We start from the raw sequence: 27,909 nt of genomic DNA on the forward strand, positions 1-27,909 counted from the left end.
TATGAAAGATGAGCTTATTAGGCAAAGGTTAAAGAGAATATTATGAACTGATGCACAGCATAGTCAGACACCATTGAAAAGGGCTAAGGTCCCGACTGCAAACAGAGATTTGATGCTTAGGATTTTGCCTAGCCAAGAGGAAGACCGTTGCAAGGATAAAAGCATGGATCCAGAAGAAGGAACAAGAGCTATGTTGTATAATGGGTGGGGAGAAAAGAAGGTGAAGGGCGAAGTTGAATTTAATGAGAAACCTGTTGCAGAAATAAGAATTCAGGTACTCAAGAGACAGTATCATATTCTCCAGTGGAAAAAAAAAAACCACTGTGAGATAAGCAAGATTACTAGATTTAAAAGCTACTTTTCTCTGATTTTAAAAGCAAAAAGATGATCCATTGCACATTGGTTCAAAAGATGCCTTCATGTGTAATTTCATACATTAGGAACATCAGGAAAAGAGCAAGTTCATTAAAGTGGTAAAAAAAAAAGAAAGTCTAAAGCCTTAATTACAGAAATGGGTAATTATTCATCCTAATGTTATTCATGATAAAAAATGTTAAAACTAATTTAAATGGTCACAAAAATTAGTTAAATGCATCTGTATGATAAAATACAAGCAGTCAAACAATATATATATTTCAAAATAAAAGATTTCTTAAGGGGATGAGTTCTAAATTAGTAAAGCCCCATTCCATGTACCACTTACTTACACATGTGGGCGTGTACACACACACACACATGCACATGAAGAGAAACAAAGAAAACTGTATGTGAACAAAAGGAAGAAGCTATGTAAAAAAAGTTGGATAAAATATGGAAAAGAGTCAAGTATCACTCCTTTCCAGCTCCTGTGAGGTCTTGTGAGGACCACTACCCAAATAATTGGTCCCCATCATCATTATTAACTATGTTCTGGGATGCTTCGCCCTCAGCACAGTATATCTAGACCTAAGATCATTAGTATCTTACATCTAAGACAATGACTTTTTAGCTAATCTCTTATTCCTGTCTGTTCTATTAAAACATTTTCTAATTCTTTCTTTCTCTAAGAACATTTTAAATATTTCCTCTTCTTTTATATCTATCAGTCACATAAACCCAGCCATTTGCCATTTAATCTGGCATCTATCCCTTTCTTCTTCATCTACTGCTCATCACAGGTTGGATCCCATAGCCTCCACTCTGAATTACCAAATTACCATCTAATTAGCATCTGTGCTGCTCACCCCTCTCTCCCTATCCTCTCTCTCTCTCTCTCCCTCCCTCCTGTTCTCTTTTTTTTTTCCTCTTAATTTTTTTAAGCTCAGTGTGGCCACACTAATACATATTTTAAAAATCCTCACCTCAGGACATTTCGTTTTTGTTTTTTATAATTGATTTTAGAGAGCAAAGGGGAGAGAGAGAGAAAGAGAGAGGGAGAGAAAGAAAAACGTCAATCAGCTGCCTCCCTCACATGCCCTCACTGGGATCTAACCCACAACCCTTTCTTGTGTATAGGATGATGCTCCAATCAACTGAGCTACCCATACTAATTTTACAACCTGATCATTTCTCTCTGTTGTAGAAAAATTTTCACTGCCTTCCTGTAGAGTTAAGTAATAGTTCTTCCAAATATATGTCCATGTCCTAACCCTTAATAAACCGTGACTATGACATAATTTGGAAAAAGGGTCTTTGCAGGTGTAATTAAATTAAGAGTCTCAAGATGAGATCATTTTAAATTATGTGGCTGGGACCTAAATCCAATGACAAGTATCCCTATAAGAGACACAGGAAGGCAGACACAGAGACTGAAGTTCGGCAGCAACAAGCAAAGGGGCACATGGAACCATGACTAGCCAAGGTAGCTAATCCTATTGAAAATTTAAAGGATCAAATAATGAGAATGTGAATTAAATGACAGATAAATATCTCTAGCATAAAATAAAAATAGGAGTTTGAAGACTGAATGTATATGTTGAGAATCAATCAAGTGTTATCAGAATATATTTCAATGTACCTAGAAATATGGCAGGAAAATTACTGAACACCAATGATTATAATAATATTGGGAAACAGCCAGAGAAAAATGACTGGTTACCCATAAAGAATCAAAAACACTGTCACTGACAATAGATGCATGAAAATACAGTTAAAACAACCTCTCATGAAAACTCTCAAACGTAGTTTTACTTGAAAGATATCACTGCATTGCATAAAATGTGAACACTTATAAAACATAGACCATATGGCATAGTCTACATCTACTAGACTGTATAAAAACACAGACTGCATAGTGCTGAGCACTGTGGGAATTACATGTATGAGTGATTATGTATGTGAGTATGGGCATCTGCTGAAGAGTTAGTTTTTAAACAGATTATAATAAATGCTTGAATCCAAAAGATTATTCAAGTCTTAAGATCAAATAATAAATTAATAAAAAAGTAAAACCCATTTTAATTTACATCTTATATATGATTTATAACACATCATTGATATTTTCAATAACCTTTGATGTCCCTTTAGTAGAAAAATATAAACCAGATCTTCTTAGAAGGAAGTAAATCTTTTTCCAGGACTTTTTTCCCTGTTCTTTTGCATGTAAGAAGCCATGGATTTCAGGATATGTGCTTGAACTCAGAAACATCTGGGAAAAAAAAAAATCAGACACTCCCATATGGTTTTTGAATCAATGATATTATAATTTTATATTAATCATGCTAAGATTTCAAATATGAATATGCAATATCGAACAGTATCAATACCACTTATATATTATTACAGAGATGACAATATATACAGAAGAAATCAGCCTTTCATTTCAAGTTCCAAATGAAAATATGTTCACAAAATATTCTACATTATAATTGTATACTTAGCCAAATACCAATTATAAGCTATCCGAATATGCATTTGAAAAGTTGGACTTCTATGGAGTTAAGTCCTGATATTTTTTATCTTTTTCTATGATTTTCCCTAAGAACTTATCAATTTCATCTTCATTATGGTATAGGACCACAATTATGACTTCAATTATTCAATTATTAAGGAAGTTAAGCCAAGCTCACTTCTGTGATGAGGGGAAAGCAAACAATGTCTTCATTGTCTCTAGGGTTCTCAGTTGTGAGTACATAAACCAGGTTGTGTCTTCCAAAGAGAACTACAACATTATCTTCCATTCCGCACGTTCTTCTGCAAAGTGATCTAGCCACTGAACCAGTGGAGTCTATTTCTTCACCTCCCTTGAATCTCAGCAAGGCTTATGACTACTTTGACCAACAGAATTGGCAGAAGTGACAGCCCATTCTAACTACAGTTGTTAACTAGCTTGATGGCTTCTACCACTGAACTCTCGGAAGCCAGCTGTCACATAAGAAATGTGACTACGTTGGGACAGCTATGCGGTGGATAGCCCTGGAGGATGAGACACCGTGTGGAGAGAGACGGAGAGCCCAAGCACTACCAGGCACATGGAGTGAAAGGTCAACTTAAAAGGGGATCTTCAACCCTCTGTGAATTAACGTGTCTCCAGTAAAATCTTTCAAATTCCTGACCCACAAATGTGTTGGCAAAATGTGAGTGGGTACTTAAGCCATTAAGATTTGGAAAAGTATGTTACACAGTAATAATTAACTGTCACGTGTTTGTCAGGAAAAAGAGAATGAAAAGAAATAGCGCTACCTGAGTGGCTCTGCCAAGCACCTTTAATAAGACAATGAAAGTGCACTGGCATCTCATTAAAAGAAGAAAATAAAGATGCCTATGAATAAACAAATGCAAAAAGGTAAAACTGAGAATGAGAGAAATTATTAGCTAAAACAATAACATTATAAAAGGCTACTCAGCGAAATGCTGCTAGTAGATATTTATGTTTTTTTAAGTAAATTACTACAAACAATTTCAGTTTAATGAGCCACAGATATCAGTTAATTGACATGCAAAACAGACAACTACATTTTTTAGTTTGAGTGCTTTCCAAGTTATTAAAGCAAACCAATTAAATTTTAAAAAGGGAGTCATAGAGGTCACACTAGAAAAAGAAAAAACGTTTAAAAAACTGGAAACATTGCCTCAGTGGAGAGAAGAGGTCAGGGCCACATGTGCGACTGTCTTGATTCCAAAGCTATGATTCTCTAGTTTTTATAATTTAGCATTAAAGTAATATAACTACAATATCAGGGAGTTTGGGGAAGGAGGCGGAAGGAAAACTCCAACCCGCCATCCTGTCACATCCCAGTGGTAAGACGCTGGGCTGCTGGGGGCTGCCGCCGCTGTCATTCACTCTAATAGTCTGATAGGGTGTCCTTGAAAACCAGGTCCCATATAAGTAGCTTTGAAAAAAAATCTCTTGAGACTAATATTTTTACTATATTTTGAAGAGTGAAAAATGAAATAACCTATTGAAAAGTTCACAGAAAACAAATCTGTCATACCCAATATCTGTATTAATATATTTACCAGTATATTTAAATATCAATATATTTAAAGTAGTATCTATATTAAAAATAGTAAATAAAGAACATTAAAAGTTTTCTACATTTAAGATCAGAGAATACTGAGTGTATTTGGGGATTTCCAGGGCTTAGATCAAACAGCAACCATTATAAAGATATTGCTCAGTATAAACCTGGTGACAACTCTAGAGCTTCTGGTTGGTATAAAATCTACTGATCTATCAAAAATAAAATAAAATAACTGAAGTCATTCTTTTACTGTAATGAAAATAACTTGGAAAATGATCACCTAAACTCACTGAGACTTTGGAAGAAATGAGCCCAATAAATGTAAAACCAAGGAGATTTTTAATTAAATAACCAGAACTCTTAATTCAGCCATGATATTTCACAATTCTACTCAAGTATTTCCATCTTAGATATTACAAATGTTAAAGTATGGAACAGATATATTTTACACCTTTTATCTCCTTTCATTTAATTGCTAAATATTTTATTACAGATAAGATTGAGGGCATTTCTTATAAAACTTAATACTAAATACCAATTAATAAAATATCTATTATTTACTGGAAATTTTAATTTTTCAAAAGGCTAACATAATCTTGAAACACATCAGAAAGCAAAACTGCAAGTTTCCTTTCATGATACACATTTCTAAACATTTATAATACTTTGACAATTGGCTGAAACTGGAAAGAATAATATTGTTAGGGGGCCCTTTTGATTTAAGGAATTCTCTATCCAGATTACGCTCTTTTCTTTTTGATCCTATTCTTTTCTATTCAGTTTTAACCCAAGCAAAAATTAACCATTCAAGGCATAACAATTTAAATTTGGGGCATTTATAAATATGGACCTTAATGTTTCCCTTTATTATTACTTACATATTTTAATGAAAGAATGTTTTACCTGCAAAATCTGTGTGGGGGATATTTCACCATTGGTTTCAGTTGCAAAAGACACCATATGCTCTGGAAAAAAATACTGACGAAAAGATACAGGTTACATTATCCCAAAAGCTGTGCTAGAAAAGATTCGATTATGATGATTGAAATCTAAAGCAAAAGTTCTTTCAATCAGCGTGTTGAAAATTCACTCGAAGTGCTTTTAAAAATGACAGTCCCTGGACTTTACCTTCAGGTATCTTAATGGAAAAGAAAGGTCTGAGCAGGACCCAGAGTAGCAAACATCCTCAGAGGATGCCCATGGAGAGATTCACTGACCTCACCTTACACAAAACTCTGCCCTCAGGTCAACAGTGTGCTTGCTCCTATTTCTCCTCCCTGAGTCTTGACACCCCTGTAGCAGGTGCTAAGAACTAGCAATTCCATTTTAGAAAGGCAGAGCTCATAGAAGTAAAGGGTATACTCAAGGGCACAGCCCACACTGTAGAGGAACCAGGACTTTGGGACTTAACTAGGGCCAGGGAGTGAAAAGACCAGTCTTTTCCACTCACTGTTTTTCCAAACTTGTTTAATCATAAAATTCACCCAGCAGTTGCTTGACATAGGAACTCCTAGGACTCATTCCTGAATGACTCTGTAGTTCTGGGTAGCTCTTGGATCCTGTATTTTTAACAAGCACTCTCCCCTTCCCCGGGTAATTTTTATGACCAGACAAGTTTTGGAAAATAGATCCTACGCTACTTCCTCCAGGACAGGTTTTTCCACAGTAGTTCTATCAACATTTGGTCTAATAATAACACTGCGTTGTGGGGGCATTGTCGGATGTTTAGCAGCATTCCCAGCCTCTCGTCACTAGCAGCCCTCCCACCCCCACTTATGACAACCACAAACATCACCAGACATTGTCAAATCACCACCCCAGTTGAGAAGCACCGTTCTAGGTCTACAAAATCAATGTACAGACTGCTTAAATTTTTAAAAAATAGATAAAACCCAAAATGAACACTAAACCATATGTCTATAACTATGACTTTTTAAATTCTTGCTTTTATAAAGATTCATAAAAAAAGTTTCCCTTCAAATTCTAATTCTATTTAATTTTTATTAGAACTCTTATTTTCTTTGGCAAAGATCATCTATTATGTTTCTATTAATAGGTTCAAATAAAAGAGAACATAAGAGGTGTTTTGGGCTTTGAAAATATTCTATTATGGTAACTATCATATATTTTCCATAAAGGATCATTTCAATCCAATTATCTAAAACTTAGTATCAAAAAATGCTACAGCTGCAGAAACAAAAACAATTTAAAATAATTATCTCAAAGGCTATTCTAAAGATCTAAAGATCTCTAGTCTTCATTAGAATGTGACATATGTTTATTTTCTTTTAAAGAGACTACAATGAAAGTAGTACTTATAAGATAATAAACTGGTCTTTACCTAATTTCTACCTTGGTCAGTATTGCTGCACTGGAAAGAAATAACTGGCCACAGCAAGACTCATGTCAATCTTAAATTTCTAGATTCAGTTACAACACCCCAAACAATCATCAATCTGTTTTTACTTTAGACATTTTCTATTTTGAATATCCTAAATTTTCTGAGAAGTGTTAAACTATAATATTTTGGAACCTGCTTGAGGATCTCTAATAATTCATTTCCTAAATCAAATGTATAGTTTTTTTTCTTTTCTTAAAAGCAAAAAGAAGCAAGAGTTCTTGAAAACTGTGTAACTGAACTCCAGTGACAATGCTGAGTAATCAATGCTAGGGTAACAAGATATGTGACTAATTATAAAGGATCAGAATTCTTACCCACAAGTTAACAAATAAGGAATTATATTTTATTTATATGGACACCTCACATGAGCTAAAATAAAATTTAATTCATTTATTTTTCATAACTATTAATGGGGATTTCACTTACCATTGGATTCTTAAAGAATTCATATTTGGCATAATTTTTTCTAAAGTACAGCTTATTTTCTTCTTCCATTCCCCAGTCAGATAGCACTTCAACCACCAGCTCGTGGTCTTCTATTATTCTTTCTGTAAAGAATGTTTCAGTAAGCATGTCAATGGATGAATGAATGGATGTATGGATGGGATAAAAAGGTAGGTAGACAACTATATATGAATATATATATATATAGTGATTATATATCCATGCAAATATATAAAATATGTATGTATATTCATTCAAGATAGAAAGTTTCAACTCAGTCTGAAACAGCGAGATTGATAACACTTCCTTCAATTTTGAATTAGTAATAACTGATTTTTATACCAAAGCAGACTGTAACCTGAAGAGAAAAATGACAAAATATCACAATGCACTTTTTTGCTAATTCCAAATCTCCTTTTATTGATATGTAAATTAAAGTTTGATAACAAATCTGTATTAAGAATATGGGAGTTATTCTTTTTCTCCAACTCATCATGGTGCCAACATTAAAGTATTTGCTTAAAGTTGAGCAATTTAGCCCATGAAGAGAAAAAATTTTTGACAGATTCAATATGTATTTAAGACCCATAATCCAGATAGTATTAAAAAATTAAAATAAATGATTTAAAAGGGAAATATTAATGCAAGTACATAAAATTTTTTAAGAAACCTAATTTCTTGTGGCACTTTATGCTTTCAAACCAACATTCAGGGAAATACATTTTGTATTAACAATAAAGATAATTAGGGTGGGAAGGCACTAAGGAGGCAAGTCACTTAAATGAAATAAGCAGACAGCTTCAAAGGGGTGAACATAACATGCAAAATATCTATTTAATAAGAAACTAATATTCTTAGCAGCAACATTCATAATAGCCCCAAACTAGAAACTACCCAAATGCTTATCAACATGAGAACAAATAAATAAATCTTATAAAAGCACACAGTGGAATATATATTCCACCAAGAAGCAGTTTTACAAATGAATTTCACTAACATAATATTAACTAAAAGAAGCCAAACACAGAGAGTACATACTACATGATTCCACTTATAGAAGGTTCAACACAGATAAAATAAACCCATGGCATTAGAAATCAAGGTAATGAGGATAGTGGGTAAGTGGGGGTATGCAGAAACCACTGAATATGGAAAATATCCTGTTGACCTGGTTATTGAATACTCAGACATATGCAATATCTGAAAATTCATCAAATTGTCCAATATGGTTTGTTCACATTTTTTAAGGTATGTCATACTGCAAAGAAAAGTTGAGCTAGCTGTGAAATTACTAATGCAAAACAAGAATACAGAAATCCTCAGCTTTTTCTAGGACCTTTTTGAAAAGTACCTGTGTCTCAGAAATTCAACACTCAGTAGTGATCTGTGACATGTAACACCCACACCCTTGAAAGTAATGTGATACTTAAATAGAAGCTTATTCTCTGAAAGAAAGTTCTTGTAGGAGTGCTCGATGAATGGGATGAGTTTGAGCTAAGTGTGCAACACCACTCTGGGTTCTGTTCCTAACTCTGACTGCTCTTTTTCTGTCTCATTGACTAGCTCCTTAGCTCAACTCTCTTCTTTCCCTTTCTCTAAACTAATGTATGCTCCCCTCTTTAGCCATCACATCTGTCAAGTTCCTTAAAGTGAAATCTGTGACTACAGCTGCTTTCAAAAATCAAAGTCAGTAAAGAGGCTCCTAAAAATATTAAACAATTTCAACAATTCCCCATCTGAGTATATAAACAAAAGAAGTGGCAGCAGGGACTGGAACATATATCTGTACACCAATGTTCATAGTACCATCATTCACAATAGCCAAAAGTTGGAACTATCCTAATGTCCATCAGCAAATGAATAGACAAATGAAAGCAATACAGACATACAATGGAAAAATCAGCCTTAAAAAGAATAAAGTTTTAATACATGCTACAACATGGATGAGTCTTAAAGACATTATGCTATGCAAAGTAAGAAAGATACAAAATAACAGATACTGTATGATTCCATTTACAAGAGGTACCTAGAATTAATAGAGACAAAATGTACAATGGCGGTTGTCAAGGACTGGGGGAAGGAAGCAATGAGGAGTTATTGTTTAATGAGTTGAGTACAGAGAGATAAAAATGTTTCTAGAGATGAATGTTGGTGGTTGCAAAACATTATGAATATTCATAATTCCAATGAACTGTACCCTTAAAATGGTAAATTTTATGTTATGCATATTTTACCAAAGTTAAAAAAAAAAAGAAACAAAGTCCTCTTCCTTTTACCCTCTCAGACTGCTTTGTCCTAAATTATCCTATCTCCATTACATCTCCTCCATATCTAACCAATATCCTCTACTCTTGTTATCCCCAGATTACTAGGGATTCTTCCTCTGAGCAGCTCTCATACAGTCAATAACCCCCTACCGTTCCTACTATAACAATTCCATTTTAAACTTTCACCTTTTCTTAACTAATCTCTAAACTTCTACTTTCTTTTTCTTTCAGTCCAAACTGAACACTAATATCACAACAAACCTCATAAGACATTTGTATCAATGTGATCCTTGCTCAAAAAGCTTGTTCACTTCCCAACTTGTTATGAGACAAATCCATCTACTCTGGCAGTTAAAACTCACTAATTTACCCATCCATTAAACAAATATTTATTAAAGGACTACCAAGTGTCAGACAATTATCTTGGTACTTAAAATTTTGTAGTAAAAAACAGTCAAAATTCACTGCCTCGTGGAGCTTTCATTCTAATGGAAAGATCTGGACAATAAATAAAATGTAGATCTTGAAGTGTGGCTATAAATATTACACAGAAAAATAGAATGGGGAAGAGGGAGAGAGGACGGCACAAGGGAATGAAGTCCATTTTCAATAGCTTGCCAAGGAAAGTCTCTTAGAGAAAGTAATATCTTTTCCCAGAGGAAAAGAGGACATGAGCCAAGCTGATATCCAGAGGAAGGACAAGAACAAAGCTCTTGAGGCAAGAGCAAGGATGATGTGTTTGAAATACAGCATGAGGTTAATGTGGCTAATGCTGAGTGAGCAAAAAGGAGAGTGCCAGAAGAGGTTAGAGAAGTAAGGTACTGCGGGGACTCGGGAAAGCCCTGCAGTTCATACCATGGATCTGGCTTTTCCTCTGAGTTAGATAAGAAGTCATTTTAAAGAGAAAGAATATCATGAACTGACATATTTTCATGGGATTACATGGGCTGGTGAGTGTAGAACTGATCTTAAGAGGCTTAAAGATGGAAGCAGAAAATTGTAATTAGCAAGGGGCTAGATGATGTGGCTTGGATTAGAGTATTATCAGTCCACATGTAAGAAGTAGGCAGAATCTAGGTATGTTCTGAAGATAGAGCCAACAGGATTTGCTGACAAGTTGGACATGGAATGAAAGAGAGAGGCTAGTTAAGGAAGACACTAAGAGTCTTTGTCTAAGTTCTTGGAAGAACTGTGTTGCCATTAATGAGTACGGAAGACCGTAAGAGAAGAAGGTGGGGGAGGTGGGTAGAACCAGGAATCACTAAGATATTGAGTGGGAAGTTGCATCCCTAACAATCTTTCTATCCTTACATCAGCCTACTTCTCACACAAACCCAGCTGGTATTTCAAGCTTAAGAAACATAGGTCCACATTAAACACAGCATATGCTAAGTACTATATCTATACTCTTTGCAAGTGTAGTGAGAAAAAATTTCAAGGTATTAAGAAAGACAGTTGTTTGTTTCTTTGTACCCATTACCACTCTCTACCACTAAGAAAACAGCATCGGTTCTACTCTCAAGATATGCTATACAGAGAGGAAAATAATGGCAGAGATGCATGTTCTTTCCTTTTGAGCTTCAAAGTAGACTTTATCAATCAGATATAACTTCTTGGGGAGAATCATGCTTCACCAATCCTCCATTACCTCATACAGGGATCCACCCTTGGTTGTCTATGAAAGGAGCTGGAATTAAGGGGTTAGTGGAGGAGAGGGTGGCATGAAGACTGAGATGGACCTTGATATAAGCAGATGATGTAGGTCCCAAGCAACCCTGTATCTTACACCCTTCCAGAACTAGAATGCCAGGGTGAGGAGTTGATGAAGATATAATGCCAGATAAGTTTCTGTGTGGCTCAAACCAGACTGTAGCCTTAGGAGACCTCTAGTCTTAAGTAGATGCTCTGAGTCTAGTATGGTAGAAAAGCAATAACTGAGTCTAACATTGAGGCAGGTGAGTCCATAGCATCCCAGCTCAGGGAAAGATCACTGCAGTGGTACCACGTGCCCCAGGAGAAGCGTAGAAGGGCCAAGAGAAAACCATTAACTTAAGAGACTTGATGGTATAATCAATAGCTTGAAAGGAACAAGAGTTTTCAGAACATGAAGAGTTGGACAAGAGTTAGACAAATACCTCTTCTGGAACTTAAATGCCCCACCAGAGTGTTTGAGGAGTGAGAGTTGGCCTGATCCTTCAACTGAGAATATTTTATACTTGTATGTAATTCCTTTATAGAACATGAATTTATTATTTACCACAACAAGACTGAGAACAATCCAAGAAGCAAACAAATAAAGTTTAAACTGCCATTGAGAAGGCAGGAGACTGATGGTCAAAAATTAATTCAGTTATAGAAATAAAGAAAGTTATATCTCTCTAAGTCTCAGTCTGAGACTTTTCTCATTACTGTATTTAATTCTTGTAATATCGGCGTCAGGCTGAATAATGGCCCTAATGATGGTTCCTAATTTCTTGAACCTGAAAATGTTACCTTATATAGCAAAGCCTTTGAAGATGTCATTAACTTAAAGATACTGAGATGAGGAAATTACCCTGAATTATCCAAGTAGGCCCTAAACCCAAACATAAGTATCCTTATAAGAGATAAACAGAGATATGACACAGAAAGAAGAGGAAAGAGCAATGTGACCACAGAGGCAGAGTCTTTGGTTATGTGGCCACAAGCCAAGGAATGATGACAACCACCAGCAGCTGAAAGAGATAAGGAATAGATTACCCTAATGCCCTCGGAAAGAGAGTGGCCCTGCCGACATCTTGATTTCAGCCCAATAAAATTAATTTTGGACTTCACCTCCAGAACTCTTAAAGATTACATTTATTTTTGTTTTTTTTTTAAGCCACCATGTTTTTTGGTGATTTGTTACAGAAGCCTTAGGAAACTAATATAATAATCTAATGAGCAAGTTATAGCTCTACTTTATAAAAATTAAACTGAAGTTTAGAATAGCAAATTCATAGGATTTAAATGGCAGTCACATGTCTGGCCTCAAGTCGATTCTCCTTGCACAGAATTGCCTCTGTCTTCACTACAGTTCCCACCAGGGAGGCATCCCCTGCTGCCTCTGCTGACCTATTTATCCTGCTCATTCTTTCTGTTAATTAGCTAAAATATGTCTCATTTTCCTGCAGTTTTCATGTTTCAATCACCTCAATTTTTTTGAAGTGTAGTCAATAAACATTTGCTAATTAGGTGCAAATAACCACATTTTGAGGGGAAGAGGAAATAAAATAATGGACAATATTTCCAATTATATCAATCTCAACCTTACATTAAAGTAATATAAATCATTTCAATCTGGATAGCATCAAAAAAGAAATAAGTCCTGGCCAATGTGGTTCAGCTGGTTGGAGCATTGTCCTGTAACCCAAAAGGTCACAGGTTTGTTCTCAGTCAGAGTACGTGCCTAGGTTGTGGGTTCAGTCCCTGGTTGGGATGCATGCAAGAAGCAACTAATCGATGTTTCTCTGCCACATCAATGTTTCTCTCCATCTCTTCTTCCTCCCTTTCCCTCTCTCTAAAACCAATAAGTATGTCCTCGTGTAAGAATTAAAAAAATAAATAAAAAGGGTAGAAAAACCAGGCATACTTGAACAGCTATGACAAATGTGTAACAAAAGAACTAGCAACATATATATGATCACCAAAGAAGCAGCACTCTAGTCAGGGCTTTGTTGACTATGTGCAAATAAAACCCAGCATATGAATCTAGAAAGAAAAAATAAAGGATATAATGTCTACAAAAAATTTCACATAACTATAATACCAGATGTTTAAATAATGCATGTACTAGCATCAGGAAAACATGCTGGTAATCTTAAGAAAAATTTCTTCAAAAAAAGCTAGCAAAAACTGGTATATGTGAGAAAGTAAAAAACATAGTTTTCATTCCTTCAAAGAAAATTTCTGATACTACTCTACTAAAAATTCAGATAATGTATAGAAAAGCAAATAAAGTCCAGAGGATCAAATAAATGCAGCTACTGATCCTTATCTCATACTCATCTGGTAATGGAGATAAAACTTTCTTATTACAGAATTGGTTTTTTAAATATCATATCATATTATATTAAAATAATCTTTTTAAGTTTATCCTCATTGCAATTTGGATGTACTGTCATATACCATCCTACTACCAAGTCTTATTATGTTAAAGGATTAATACTACAATAATCCAAATAACCCCAAGAGGCATAACTGGTGATCGGGTAAACGCACCTTACAGGAAACCAGTGGGTTTTTTATTATAAAAGGCAGATATCTAACTAAATACAGGCCTTAATAGGGAGAAAATTCACCATGAAGATGCAGGATGCCTAAATGGATTACTTTCAGAGGAAAGAAAAATGCTTAATGGGGAGACAAAAAGTTACCGAAGACCAGCTTCGTTTTCCCTAGGCCTAGGCACAATACATCATTACCAAGACCTAACAAAGGGAAGGAAAAAACAAAACAAAATACTACTCTAGATTCTTACAATACACTTTCTCTTTACTCTGCTTTAGCCCCATTCTAAAACGAAGCAGATTTTAACCAACTAAGTAATTCTAAGTAATTTGTTACACTTTTAAAATATGTAAACAAAACAAATAATCCTATTATCAGGGGTTCTTTGCTGCAATATCAGAAATCAATGATATTAGAAACTATCACCCAGAATGAACTCAGATACTTTTTGAGCTGCCATTTGAAAAGTGACCCCAGGTAGCTTTCACATAAATTCATCATGACATATATTCATCGTGATTATTTTAAAGATCTTATTTTTAAAGCTTCATAAATCCATCTAAAATACTATATTAAAATATATTATTATAACTTCAAAGATATATCCATCTTTTTAACTTTTTTAATTAAAAAAATAAAGTGTTTTTTAGGCATTGGAAAGTGAATTACAAAGATCAAAGACCACTCCAATGGAGGTAGAAAAATAGGAGAAAGGCCATCTTAAATCACTTCAGTACAGCAACCAAAAAGGAGGAAAAAGGAAAGAAAGTCTCCAAAAGAGTAAAAAAAAAAAAAAAAAACGTTTTTTAAAACAAAAACAAAAGCTTCATATTGCTTTCAATTTTATTTTTAATTTTTGTTTCTAACAGATCAGTGAAGTATTATGGTAAAAAGGTAAAATATTAACAAATAATGATAACTACATATAATTGTTTTCTATTTAATTTTCAGAAACTTTTCCATCAAAAGAAAAAAAGAAGAAGAAGGCAAGAAAAACGTTCCTTCTGAAACTGTTGATTTAACTTGAAAGTCCTTTAAAGAAACTCAATCCTCCCAGTATGGAAAGTGTTCACCTGTGACCTTCTGCCTGGATTTCTTCGCTGAATCTTCTGAAAGTACAGCGCAGGGCTCAAATAGAAACCTGAGTCCCTACTCTTCTTATCACTTGATAAGAGAAGAAACAAGAGTGGCTTTTACCTCTAATTCACCAAGAAAACAATTCTCTGTATACCTTTGTTACAGGAAACTCCAGGAGACAAACGGTCCTTGTGCTTCTCTGTGCTAGGCAGAAACTACGCACATTTTGTCAATCTTATTTTCAGATAAAAATGAACAGCCTCTGACCAAGCAAAACACAAACTGGAGAAGCAAAGAATAAAACAGGGCTCAATTTCTAAAAGGTTCCTAAACCTAAGAAAACTACTTAATACCAACAAGATCCCCCAGAAAATTGCCACCACTAAATTCAGCTTCCCAAGTGCAATAAGAGGAAAATCTTGATACTTCAGCTGATGGGTAGAAAGGCCTTGTGGATCATTCCTCAGCAAATCTAAACAGTCCTCATATTAACTCACACTCAATGATCACAACCTGTTTTCATAGAAAGCCTTATTTTTCCACAGTGTTTACATACATATTATCTCAACCTGACTGGTAAATAACTGAAGAGCTAAGGCTTCCACAAATTCTAAGTGACCTAATGCATGCTTTAAGGACTCATAAATTTCCATGTGGGCATGAGGTGTGATTGCTTTGGTTTCTTTTCCAAGTCTCTGCCTTCTATGCACAATACACTGTAATCCATCCTTTGAACTGTCTGATATAAATACCTTACAGCTTAGTACAGCTTAGTTCAAAAACCATTTATTTGTCCTAAATCCTGGGTTACAAAGATGCATGTGTACACAGAGCTCTAGCTCTCATGGAATTACTGTCTAGTTACAATAATATGATCACTATTAAGATAGCTGCAAAAGTGTGACAGTAGCACAGAAGATGGGTACTTGACCCAACTTGGGACTTCAGGAAGATATCTGAGTTTAGTCTCTAAAAATCTCACCAAAGTTTGTAAAATTGTGTTTATTCCTTTTTCTTGATTACAAAAAATTTGAAAAACACAGCTGATAATCCCAATCCATCTTTAAACATGTCCATCAGGAATAAGCACTTAAAATTTCAGTATATTCCCTTCTTGTCTTTTTTTTCTAGCAAATATATTTATAATATATAAATAGCTGTGTATATATTTTCTACAAAATTTAGAAAACATTTTTTACATGTAAACACATATATAAAATATATATACAGTTTCTAAATTTGGTTAAATATATGTACTTTTTTCCAATCATCATTAAATTCTTACATCAGCCCAAGCCCACATCAGTCATCAAAGGAAGAACTCCAAAAACATAAGCAAAAGCTGCGTAACTTACATCCTATGGGTATACAGTAATTTATAACATTCCATTATAGCACTAGGTTTTATCGTTCTAATTAATGTCATAACTAATTTTGCTTAAACAGCCTTATGATACCTATTTCTTGTCTAAAGTCACTTGTTTCCCACACCCACCTATAGCATGTACTTGTGGAAGTGTCACCTCCCAGGACACAATTCATCATTATCGCTCCTAGTGCTTCCCGCACCCCTCTGCTACTTTGGGAATTTGTAATTTCCTAGCGGATGTATGAGAAGGAGTGGTGCCAGCACGTACCCTGCCTGTCTCACCAGAGCAGCTTTGGATCAGCAAATGCATGTGCCCTGGGGCTGGGCACCTGGAGGAGGCAGATGTGTCCCTACCCGATCTCAGATGGAAAGGGCAACTGTGCTTCGGAAATCGGAGCAAGGGATGCCTCCAGCTGCTCTTCTCCCTCTCCTCTCTCTAGATGGTGGCACTAGGTTAGCTGACAGTAAGGCTAGACTACTGAGAGTTTTCATCTTACCTTGTCTTCATACAAATTTTTAGGACACACCTAATGATTACACTTTACTACCATTTTAACTAAAATTCCAAGTAAGCCTTGGAAGATATATAGTAATTAGCTAGGTAAAGATAGGCAAGAAAGGACTTCTTGAGAATCTCGACAGCATGAGCAAACGAACCAAGGAGTAGAAACCGTAGTGTATGCAGGTGACTACAGGCAGTTCTCTAATAAACAAACTAGAGGAGGGAGGGGCCGGACACAGGCTGGAGATAGAGGGGCTAGTCAGGGCACAGGTGCTACAATTCCTGCAAAGGACCTTGGGCTCTAATGCAAGGAGAACCAAACCTGCAGGAGATGAATAACTGGAAAAAACCAAGGGCAGGAGGAACACTTGTAAATGGAATAACAGGAGAGAGATGATGAGATCTCAGTTCAGGCTATAGGATAAGGATATTGAGAAGGAAAAACCGTCTGGACCAGGAGGCAGGCTTGGTTACGAGCATTCTTTGCTGGCTTCATATTTACTGCCTCCAAGCTGAGTGCACTATCAGGACACCACATCTCCATAAAGCTCAGGCCAGGACTCCAGCAGCCTCCACAGGGAAGGAACAGTGTCCCATGTCCCAAAGGCTTCACAGTTACTTCTGCTGGTGATGAGGGTAGTCACAATGCCGATGGCTCATAGATTCCAAACAGCACAGAAAGAACATATCAACTCCAGAAAACAGAAAACAGGGAGAATAAAAACCACCTGAGCTGCTTTTGTAAAAAATAAAAATAAAGACTGAAGGAGCAGCTTCAAAGCAGGTGCCTGTGAAGCCTTCCCTCACTGCTTCTGTCTTACAGAGATCACGTGGGGATAGCCATACACATAAAAGTGGTATCATTAAAAGCCTCCAGTCATTCATTGTGCTTATTAAAGCCACTCCACAATGAAATTCATAATGGAAATCTCAGCTGTCCCTAGCAGTGACACGAAAATACAATTAATTCCTCTTCCCGAGGAGTCTAGAGGTATGCGCTTGAGGTATTGTGTTAATTGCCACTGCTTCGTATCATGGCTTCAATCAGGAAATCAGGAATCAGAATGGGAGCAAGACAAGCATGGATCCCATTAAGTTCCTAAGGACTGAAAACTGGAGTTTTCCTCCCCACCACCTCTCAACAATGATTATAAAAGTAGAAAACTCCATCTGGGGAACTACAGTGACATCCAGTGGCTGTGAAGTATTAAAAGACACCAATTACAAAACTTCAGTTTATTATATGATAAGAATGGAAATACGTATTCATTGGTACACTGATATTAAACTCAATGCCTAAACAAATGTACATACAACTAGAAACTCATCACAACATGATCCCAAATCAGGCAAATCAGTGATTCACAACAAAATCAGCATGTTTAGCTGCCTTCAATAATTTACTTTACCTATTAAAATTCTCAGCAGTGCTTATTAATAATTATGGGCAGAGGATAAGATTGAGTGCCAGCCTGCAAACCAAAGGGTTGCCAGTTCAATTCCCAGTCAGGGCACATGTCTGGGTTGCAGCCCAGGTCCCCAGTTGGGGGTGTGCAAGAGGCAACCACACATTGATGTTTCTCTCTCTCTCTTTCTCCTTCCCTTCCTCTTGCCCTAAAAATAAATAAAATCTTTAAAAAATATATTGATATTGTATTCAAAGTTCCAAATAGCATATCACCATTCATGCTGTGTATAAATTCAAGAACAAGTCATTCCTAACGTGATCCTCTTACTCAGTCAAATAAAAGTAGCTGGTAAGACAGTGAACGAGGCTTGAGCACTTTGCTCCCAATAGTTTCAACACTACCTCTGTAAGAAAGACTTATCTGAAAATGTTCTGGAGGGTTCAAAATTTCAATTTATATTTATAGCATGCATGAGAGACACAGATGGAGAGTGTGACAGAGACAAATCACAGCAGAATGCCAGGAATATTTGCCTGACCTATTGGGAGAGGAGAAACCAACCTGCTTCCATGGAAAACACATACACTGTAGAATCTGATAGACCTTAGGTTTATGCAATGTTTGACCCTAGGCAAGGTGTTTCATCACTAGTCTTTGTATTCCTACATATAAAATGGAGATTTAAAACCGTATCTTGCAGAGTTGGTATGAAGCGAAGTACTAAGACCATCTGTCAAGATTAATGTAAAACCTTTCACTCCATACCTTGTGCATATAAGATGCACAATAGTAGCTATCACACATATACATTCATATTAAAAATACTAAGAAGACTGAAGTTTCCTTTGCCACAGAAAATACTTTGAAAATAGACTTCAGATTCCATAAACATACCATATTTTGAATGTCAAGTGCACCTCTTTCTGACTTTAGTAATTGGAGTGTGCTTTAATGGATCATAAGCAATATCTATTAACAATACAGAATGTCTCTGAAACTTCCCTAAGCTCATCTCAGACATTAAAGTGAACTAAAGTGCAGGACACCCTCAACTCTCATCTATCCCATAAGTCAAAATGTTCTTGCCTAAAAGGCTTCAGCACCTCACAAACACTAAACCTCAAATGTGCAGATCATAATGTGCAGATAGTACAATCGGGCACACATAACTAGCAGGAATGAGAAATGGGCAAAGACCAATCCAGGAAGCCACCTGTAGTTTGATGTAAAAGCAAAACAAAGTTGTTCAGCTTCCAAAACGTCAAAACTTGCATTCTGGCCTTCTGAGCAGCACCCTTGGAAAACTAAATCAGATCATACTGCTCTCTAACTCAAAAAAAAAAGACCTCCAATTCTTTTCCTCTCACTCAGTGTACAAGTCAAGTCCCCTACATGGCCTGTGAGACCTTTCATGAACTTGCTCCACAGCAGTCCCATGAAGTCCTCTCCCATTACTTCCCACCTTACACACCAGCCTCTTAGCTGCTTCCTGAACACAGTACATTGCCTTGTCCAGGCCTTTGCACATGCTGTTAACTCTGTCAAGAATAGTCTTCTTCCATTTATAACTGCAAGGGTTGCTGCTGTTGGCTTCACATCTCTACTCAAATGTCTCACTGTCAGAGAGGCTTTCTCTGGTCCCTCTATTTAAAGTGCAGCCGCCTCCCCCAGCACTCTGTCCCTCTTCTCTGTCATCCTTTCCTCTCCGGCACTTACATCACCTAAGGGACTACAGATTTTCATCATTTGTCTTTCTTTCCCTGCTAGAATGCAAACTCACAAGGGCAGAGCTTTTTGTCTATTTTGTTCATATGAGACCCCTAGGATCCACACACAGAATGGGCTTGGTACAAAACAGTCAATGAGTATTTGCTAAATTGTTGGAGGAAGACAATAGGGGAACCAAAGTTAGGTATAGTTCCTAGTTCTTGTGGAATCTGTAAAGTAAAAAACTATACAAAAACACTCAGGATGCTTTTTTAGTGCAAGATATACAAAAAGAAGTATAATTAGAGGTTATGTTAAAACAGATATATTAATCAACATCATTTCAGTGCTGTAAAATTATGAATACTATTGCTTCTTTCTTGATATCTTTGTTTCTCAGTTACTTACAATAACCTGAATTATTTTTGTATTGAAAATATTTTTTAAATAACAGATACTACTGCCTCTCTTTCAGGATCCTACTCATTGAAAATTCTTTATGACTAAAAGCAGGCAAGAGTATCTCCTGAACAATATACAGATCTGACTAGCTAGTCACCAAAGTTTCAAAAATCATTTATCCTTTGCTTCTTTATATCAACAGCACTCACGAAAGACTTACAGATGAAGATGTCAGCAGTCCATTCTGTTGACAAAGAGCATCTGCAGCTTCATATCATATTTAACGGGGGAAAAACCTACTCTAATTTATTCATTTGTTTTAATAAGCAAATAGAGAAAAAGTTACTTAATATCACTATTAGATTGAATTAATATTGCAAGAGTATTTATAACCTACACACACAAATTAAACATGTGTAAATAACACATCAGTTTTATATTTCATGCTGAAGAAGGCCAACAGTGGTTATTTGTTATACTGTTAGATAAAGAAATGGAAGCTCTAAACCAGTTACACATTAGAGTCTACAAGTTTTCTACTGTTTTAAAGTAAAACCAGAGTAAAAAACAAAGAGTACAAGGAAGCTCTAGAACTAAATGTCTTTCTTTTTTTTGAGAAAATACTATTTTCTTTTTATTTTGGTTTTTCAGTTACAGTTGTCCCCTTTTCCCCTAATTTCTCTCCCCCACCCATCCCACCCCTCTCCCGCAATCATATCCCTCCCCGTTGTCCATGTCCATGAGTCTTTTATGCAGGTTCTTTGACTAAACTAAATGTCTTTCTCATAAGCTTTGTTCTAAGGCATGGTTGATGAAGCCATGAGACACTATTCTCATACCTTTGGTTTTATTTCAGTAGTTTCCAGAAAATATAGTAATGAAAAAACTTATTTCTACATGAAGTCTAAAAGTTTAATTTAGTATGTAGTTCAAATTAATTCTCAATGTTCCATCTTAAGCCTCCACATTATATAGACTTGTGCATTTTATTCCTTAATATAACTTGCAGTGGTCTCAGCAAAAACTGCTGTTTGATTTACAGAGTAGATTTTTATTACCTCAAGCTGCTTCTTAAGGATATGTATATGTAAAAATAAGAAAGAGGAGATAAAATTGTTGCCAATCCTGTCTCACTCTAGCAGAAGAATGAAAATTCTTTATCTTATTAAAAGATTTAGAAAAAATAAAAACCTCTATAACTCACAATATAACAATGTATTTTCAATATAAAAAATTTTAAAAGGTCATTCCTTATGTTTATGACTTTAAAATGTGAAGGAGTTACTCATTTCTTCAAGAGAAATTTAGAGTACCCTGAAGAGAACCACTTTGGATATTCCCTATGTCTGCCCTATAATCAGCTCAAAAAACTAATCCAAATAACAGCTTATTTTAACTTCTCAAAAAATTTTAATTGTGTTACTAAACACCATTTTGAAATTTATCTTTCCATCACTGTGGACTCTGTGCTCTAGCTCTAAAATTCCCATAAATCATTATTTAAACAAAGAAGGTGGCAAATGTGTAATATGTTTATCCTTATTTCCATTTTGCTCTACTATTTTTTATCCTTACCTGGGGACATTTTTTCATTACTTTTAAAGAGAAAAGAAGAAAGATGGAAAAAGAGAGACATCCATGAAGAGAGAGACATCAATTGGTTGCCTTCTTGTACACACCCCAACTGGGGATCAAACCTGTAACCTGGGTATGTGCCCTGACTGGGAATCTAACCCACGACCTTTTGGTCTATGAGACCATGCTCCAACCAACTGAGCCACACTGGCCAAGGTTTGTTCTACTATTTTAATCTCTCAACCTCCAATACCAAAGATAAAAGAATAAAGAATTATTCACTATTTTCTTATATCTGAAGAAAAATTTTGCCATATAATCAAAACTGTAAGGGACAATAAAGCAATGATATGACTGTGATTCTGTATCCTTACCTAGACCTATGTGAGACAGGTGTTCAAAAAGGGTCCAGCTGTGGTCATCAATATAATGATTCTTCAGGATCAATAGCTGGCAAACATCTCGGGCAGTTATATCACTGGGTACCTCTAGAGCCCTGCTGGTTTCATCTTCACTGTGTATTTTAATTACCTGTGTACACAGAAATAAGAAAATGAGCCAAAATATTCTATTAAGAACATTATATTATAGTAAGTCATCAAACTTATTGGTTGAACTGATTACAAATTGCTTATAGAGTTTCCTCTATAACTAATTTACATATACATTAAGTGAATGTTACTTATCCCAAGATTTGTTCATAACATGTGTCAAAGTCACTTTGTCCAACAACTTCCACTCTCTTCCTCATCTAGAGTCCAATGACCATTTAATGTCATTGGCCACTATTAATAATGTAACATTATATATTAATTACATTAATTTTAAGAAGATGTTCTTTCCCTACCACTGTGATCTACTCAAAAGCTCTGTATCTCTTATCAATAGTTTAAATTTTCCATGCCATATTTAAATCCTGGAACTAATCCAAGTAACACAGGTGATTTATTCCCAGATATATTCAAAACAGGAAAACCAGTAAAGAGAACCAGACTTTTTGAAAGATTTCTCCATTTCAGATATGAAAGTTTTGCCAAAGCCTTGCTAGATGTTCACCAAATCCCTTTCCTTTCCCTCTAGCAATTAATTGTGGCCATGAGATTGTGCTGTAGTCAATAGAATGTAAGTCCATGCAATGTTTACACTTCCAAGCCCAGCCCATAAAAATCTCCCACAAACTGTCCTCTATTCCCTTTCGCCACCTCCCACTGAATGGAAGTAACTACAAGGACCTAGAAAAGAGGAAAGGCATGAAACAGAAAAAGACTTTGTCCCGGAATGACCACACCAAAGGTGCCCAACTAGGAAGACCCATATGATACTTTGACATGAACAAGAAATAAACTTATTATGTTAACTCACTGTGCACTTGTCCTCACCTATTAGAGCAGTTGTGTTTCCCTAAATTACATAGAATTTGAGGTTTATATACAACATTCCCCTCAACACTTACCAAGCTATGCTCAGTGCTAGAATTTCCAGTATTAAGATGTTATATTATATATTAAGTTAATTATAAGAAGATAAATAGCCATGACATTAGTACAGTAAACACACATACCCAAAAGTGGGAAATGGTAAGAAAATTCAATATAATACACTTGTTACAAAACAGAGACACATGAATATTTTTAGTAATTTAAACAAATGCAAATTAAAATGTATCAATTCTGTCCTATCCTTTTTTAAAATTACACTTAATCACAGTGCAATGAAATAGTTGCTGTCTTACAATGATAGCAGTAATATAAATTGGGAAACTATTGTGCACACCTATGAGAAATTATTTATCAAAAGCATCAAAGGTTCATTCCTTTGGCCCAGTAATTTCAATTAGATAAACTATTTCAATGAGTCTGTCCTAAATGTGGAAAATGGCTTAAGGTTTGATGTGGCCAGCAAAGTGCTGTATATAATTCTGTCAACCTAAATATTCAGAGAAAGAATGGCAAATGTGTTACTTTCACAGAATGGAGTTATTATATGGTCCTTACAAAGGTTATTCAAGAAAATGATACAAGAACTTAAAAATTTCTTAAGTAAAATAAAATTAGGACACCAAAGTATATGTTGCATAATACAGTGCAAACTTACTTGTTGGATTTGGCTATGCAGCACCTAACCCTCTTGTAACAGTATTCTGATTTTCTTTTAGAGCACCCTCCCACCCTCGCCATCAGTCTTTATGATTCCAGCAGCTCCAGCTTCTGCCAGCGATGGTGTGCTGGAGCTGCTGGAACTGGCTTGTAAGAACTGACTGTTCCACATTCAAGAACTTTGCAGGCCAGGCATCTTGAAAACAACCATGGTAGGAGTACATATATCAAACAAATTGACAAATGCTATAAAAAAGGCCTTTCTTTCTTTCTTTCTTTTTTATGAGCCAGTTTACTAGTGTACCACTGCCTTAGCTCCAGATGGAAGGCATTATACAGATTGACCCATCAGCACCCAGTTTCATCTTAGCAACAATGATTACTTCAGAAAGGGGCACATGCCTTAGAGCCAGTCATAGTCAATGTAGTATTTGTTCACATAATCATACAGGGGACTCTCTTTTCCAGGACAGATATAGGGTGAAGATGCTACTATTTGTGAAGAGAAGAATGTGGGAAAATGGAGTTAGTCATGGCAAGAAATAAAGAATATTGCTGAGCTCCTGGATGAAGGAGCATCTCAATTCTTTGTGTTTTTAGCATACGTAGGCCAGGAGGCTATAAGCTTCTAGTGGTAACACCCACTTATTTGTCTCCCTTATCCTTGCTATGAACCCCTCCAATTCATTCTCTACACTGCTAGCAGAATAAAATTTCTAATAGCCAAGCCAATCATGTCATTCTGCTACTAAAACTCTTCAATGGCTCCTCATTCCCATAACCCAAGCAGTTCATCTGTTAAGATCCCATGTAAGATACACATCTTTTGCTAAGTGTTTCACTATAAAGCTGTCACAGAAAGAGGTGGCTGTTACACTCAGCAGTACTGAAAACAATAATTATAGCCCTGGCCAGGTGGCTCAGTTGGTTGAGTATCATCCCATATACCAATAGGTTGTGAGTTTGATCCCTGGTTGGGGGCATGTACAGGAGACAACCAATCAATGTCTCTCTTACATCAATGCTTTCCTCTTTCCTTTCTCTTTCTCCACCCCCCCCACCTCACCCTCCTCTCTAAGAGTGATAAACATATTCTTGGGTGAGGATTTTTAAAAAAGAACAAGAATTACAAAGTAGGGCATACAGTACAGCATGCTACTAAATTATAAAATGAGGGTTAGAATAGCCCCAAAATATATCTGTGAAAAGTAATATTTAAGCCAAGACCTGTAGGAGGAGTGGGCAGTAGCTAGCTAGGCAAAGAGATGGTAAGAATATTTCAAGCTAAGGGAACAGAACCTGTGCAAAGTCCCTGGGGCAAGAAGAAAATTGGCAGATTCTAAATATTTAGAGCAGTCAGGGATGGCAGGAGCAGCACACAGGGAGGATGGCCCTAAGGAAACCGAGGGGTAGGTAGGATGGTGGTGAAGGGACGTAAAGGTCTAAGTTCAGAATTGACCTGAGAATCACAAAGCGTTAGAGATGCTAAACAAACACATCTATGCCAATGTGTTAGTTTGGCAAGGCAGGAAAAAAAAAAAGAACAAAGGAAGAAAACCCTAAGAAATTCTAAAATTCAACAGTGAATTAGAGGCGAGAAAGCCTGAAAGATAAAGTGAGATAGAAACAGAACCAGGGAAGTATGGCCTCATAGAAGAAAGTCTAAACTCCTCTGCGTGCACACTTCCCAGGATACCAGCCTATGGGACAGTTTGCTCTGGGATCCTAGTCAAATACGACAAAATACTGCAACCCGTTCTTTTTTAATTGCATGCGAGGTATCCTCTACTTGAAATCAATGCTCCAACCACCAACACACATGCTTTATTCGGCAAACTCCTATCTATCATTTGGCCCCAGTTTCCATGGCACTTCCTCTGGAAAGTCTTTCCTGAATGCCCATGGCTTTGCAATGTGCCTTGTAATGTGCTGTCATTTTGCATTTTCTATATGATGTCTTTCTCCTGAACTGTACTAGTAAGTCCTTATAAGAAAAACTACTGTTTGTCTACTATTTGTCATCACATCCTAGGGACGTAGCCCAAGGCAGGATATGGCTTAATTAGGATCTTAGGAACAAAATATTTTTGTACCCCTTGCAAAGCTTAGCAAGGGTTTTATACACAGTAGGTTCTCAATGCATATTTGTAAATTTTAATTTAAAAATATTTTGTCACAAAGTATATGACTGATTAAATTTTATGCTCAAGAAATTAAAATTCCTCTCAATGAGGAACAACTATACAATTCTTCATATTAATAATCCTAGGTAAGAACTGACTCAATATTGCTGGTTAGTGGGCAATTCTAAGTTTTAGTCCTTGAGGCAGCCATGAAGTTATATGAAAATACAGTCAAAATCAGATGTGATTGTTTGAACTTTCATTTCAGTTTATTTATTTTGTGGTTAATATATATGGTTCACTAGGACCCCAAGATCTGTTTGGAATCTCAGCGTCCCCCAGGGTAAGCTATTGTTAAGTGTGTGCCTTTGGTATTTGTCTCTGTGTCAGACAACTCTAAAGGACTCTCAGGGATGCTGTCCACTGAATATCCGTGCTGCTGTGATTACTGAGTGGATCGAGCACTGGAGGGTGCTCCTGCCAAAAGCAGTGTGAAGATGACCACTCCTGAGAGAACAGGAAGATCCAACCCTGAGGCTGCTCCATCGTGGAGGCAACGATGAGCTGCTGTTTCAGTTTCCTCAGAGACCAGCTGCACATCCCACACCAGGTAAAGGGGGGACTGGGAATGACCTGGTGGCAGCTACAAAGGTTCCCTGTACTTCCTGACTACCCCGTGTTTTCTTACAGTGAACTCCCATCACATGGGGTAACAGAAGCATGCCTCTTAGTTTTCATGCTCTATCTTTTATATCGGAGGGGCTAAGAAAATGCAAAATTGGAACCACTTTGAAGCTTAAGCCAAATTCATGAAGAGGGCAGGAACAGAGCAAGAGGTAAAGATGGGGGAAATGAAAAAAATACCTAACCAATCAGGAAAGTCATTTTCTTCAAACTATGTTGCTGTAATTTTGAAAGAAATAAGTTGCCAAGAATCAAGACATAAATTTAGAAGAGCTGGCCAACGTAAATTTCTGGAATAGCTACATGTATTCATTTTTTAAATAAAGAACACCTGCTGAGAGAAAAACGTAATACTTTTGTTGGAGCTCCATTTCAAACCCTTATTTTATTAATTCTATTTACTTGTGACATTTGTCCAAAATACACATTCACCTATGAATAATAAAATTATATTTTGGTTGAAATTCCATGACAGAAAATCCTTGTCATCTCTTTGATCTATTTAGTAATTATGAAAAATCCCTTACACTACCAATGGAATGCTTTATTAAAAGTCTCATTTTACATCTATATATTTCTCCTTAAAATGCGATTTCTGCCAAAAGTATTACTACACTAAAACTTCCTATGTAAGAAAAATAGTCAAGTCATCAGAAAAGCTACATGACTAGTATGGATTAAATCTAAGTTAACCCCGGCCAGTGTGGCTCAATTGGTTGCGCATCATCCCACAAACTGGAAGGTTACCAGTTCAATTCCCAGTCAGGGCACATGCCTGGGTTGCAGGTTCAGTCCCCAACTGGGGTGTGTAGCCCATCAATGGCAGCCGATCAATGTTTCTCACCCTCTCATTCTCCCTCCCTTTCTCTCTAGAATCAAAAACAAAAATAAATAAATAAATAAATAAATAAATAAATATATATATATATATATATATATTTAAAAACTAAGTTAAAAACCTTTGTGATCATGTAAAAACCAAATAGTAGAGATGTTCTTAAGAATCATTAATGTAAACAAGGAATAAACTAACAGTAACAAAGGGGGAGATGGGAGGAAGAGAAGGGGGTAAGAAGAGGAAGGGTCTAGTCAAAGAACATGTATAAATGACCCACGGACATGGACAACTGGGTGGGGACTGAATGTGGGAGAAAGGGGGCAGG

General features: G+C 36.1%; 1 protein-coding gene across 2 annotated transcripts in view; it reads right to left on the minus strand.

The window, feature by feature from the left end:
- The window catches only part of GRB14 (growth factor receptor bound protein 14), a 111,748-nt gene that overhangs the window by 18,709 nt on the left and 65,130 nt on the right, over positions 1-27,909 (minus strand). For both annotated transcript variants that reach the window (XM_090267752.1, XM_090267758.1), the window contains 4 exons: positions 22,218-22,374; positions 7,270-7,391; positions 5,346-5,420; positions 2,489-2,626 (listed from right to left, as the gene is read on the minus strand). In XM_090267752.1, coding sequence (XP_090123878.1) covers positions 2,489-2,626; positions 5,346-5,420; positions 7,270-7,391; positions 22,218-22,374 — 492 coding nt within the window. The remainder of the gene's footprint in view (positions 1-2,488; positions 2,627-5,345; positions 5,421-7,269; positions 7,392-22,217; positions 22,375-27,909) is intronic.

The sequence above is a fragment of the Furipterus horrens genome, unplaced genomic scaffold, assembly GCF_987537825.1.
Source record: "Furipterus horrens unplaced genomic scaffold, mFurHor1.1.pri manual_scaffold_1, whole genome shotgun sequence".
Taxonomy (NCBI): Eukaryota; Metazoa; Chordata; class Mammalia; order Chiroptera; family Furipteridae; genus Furipterus; species Furipterus horrens.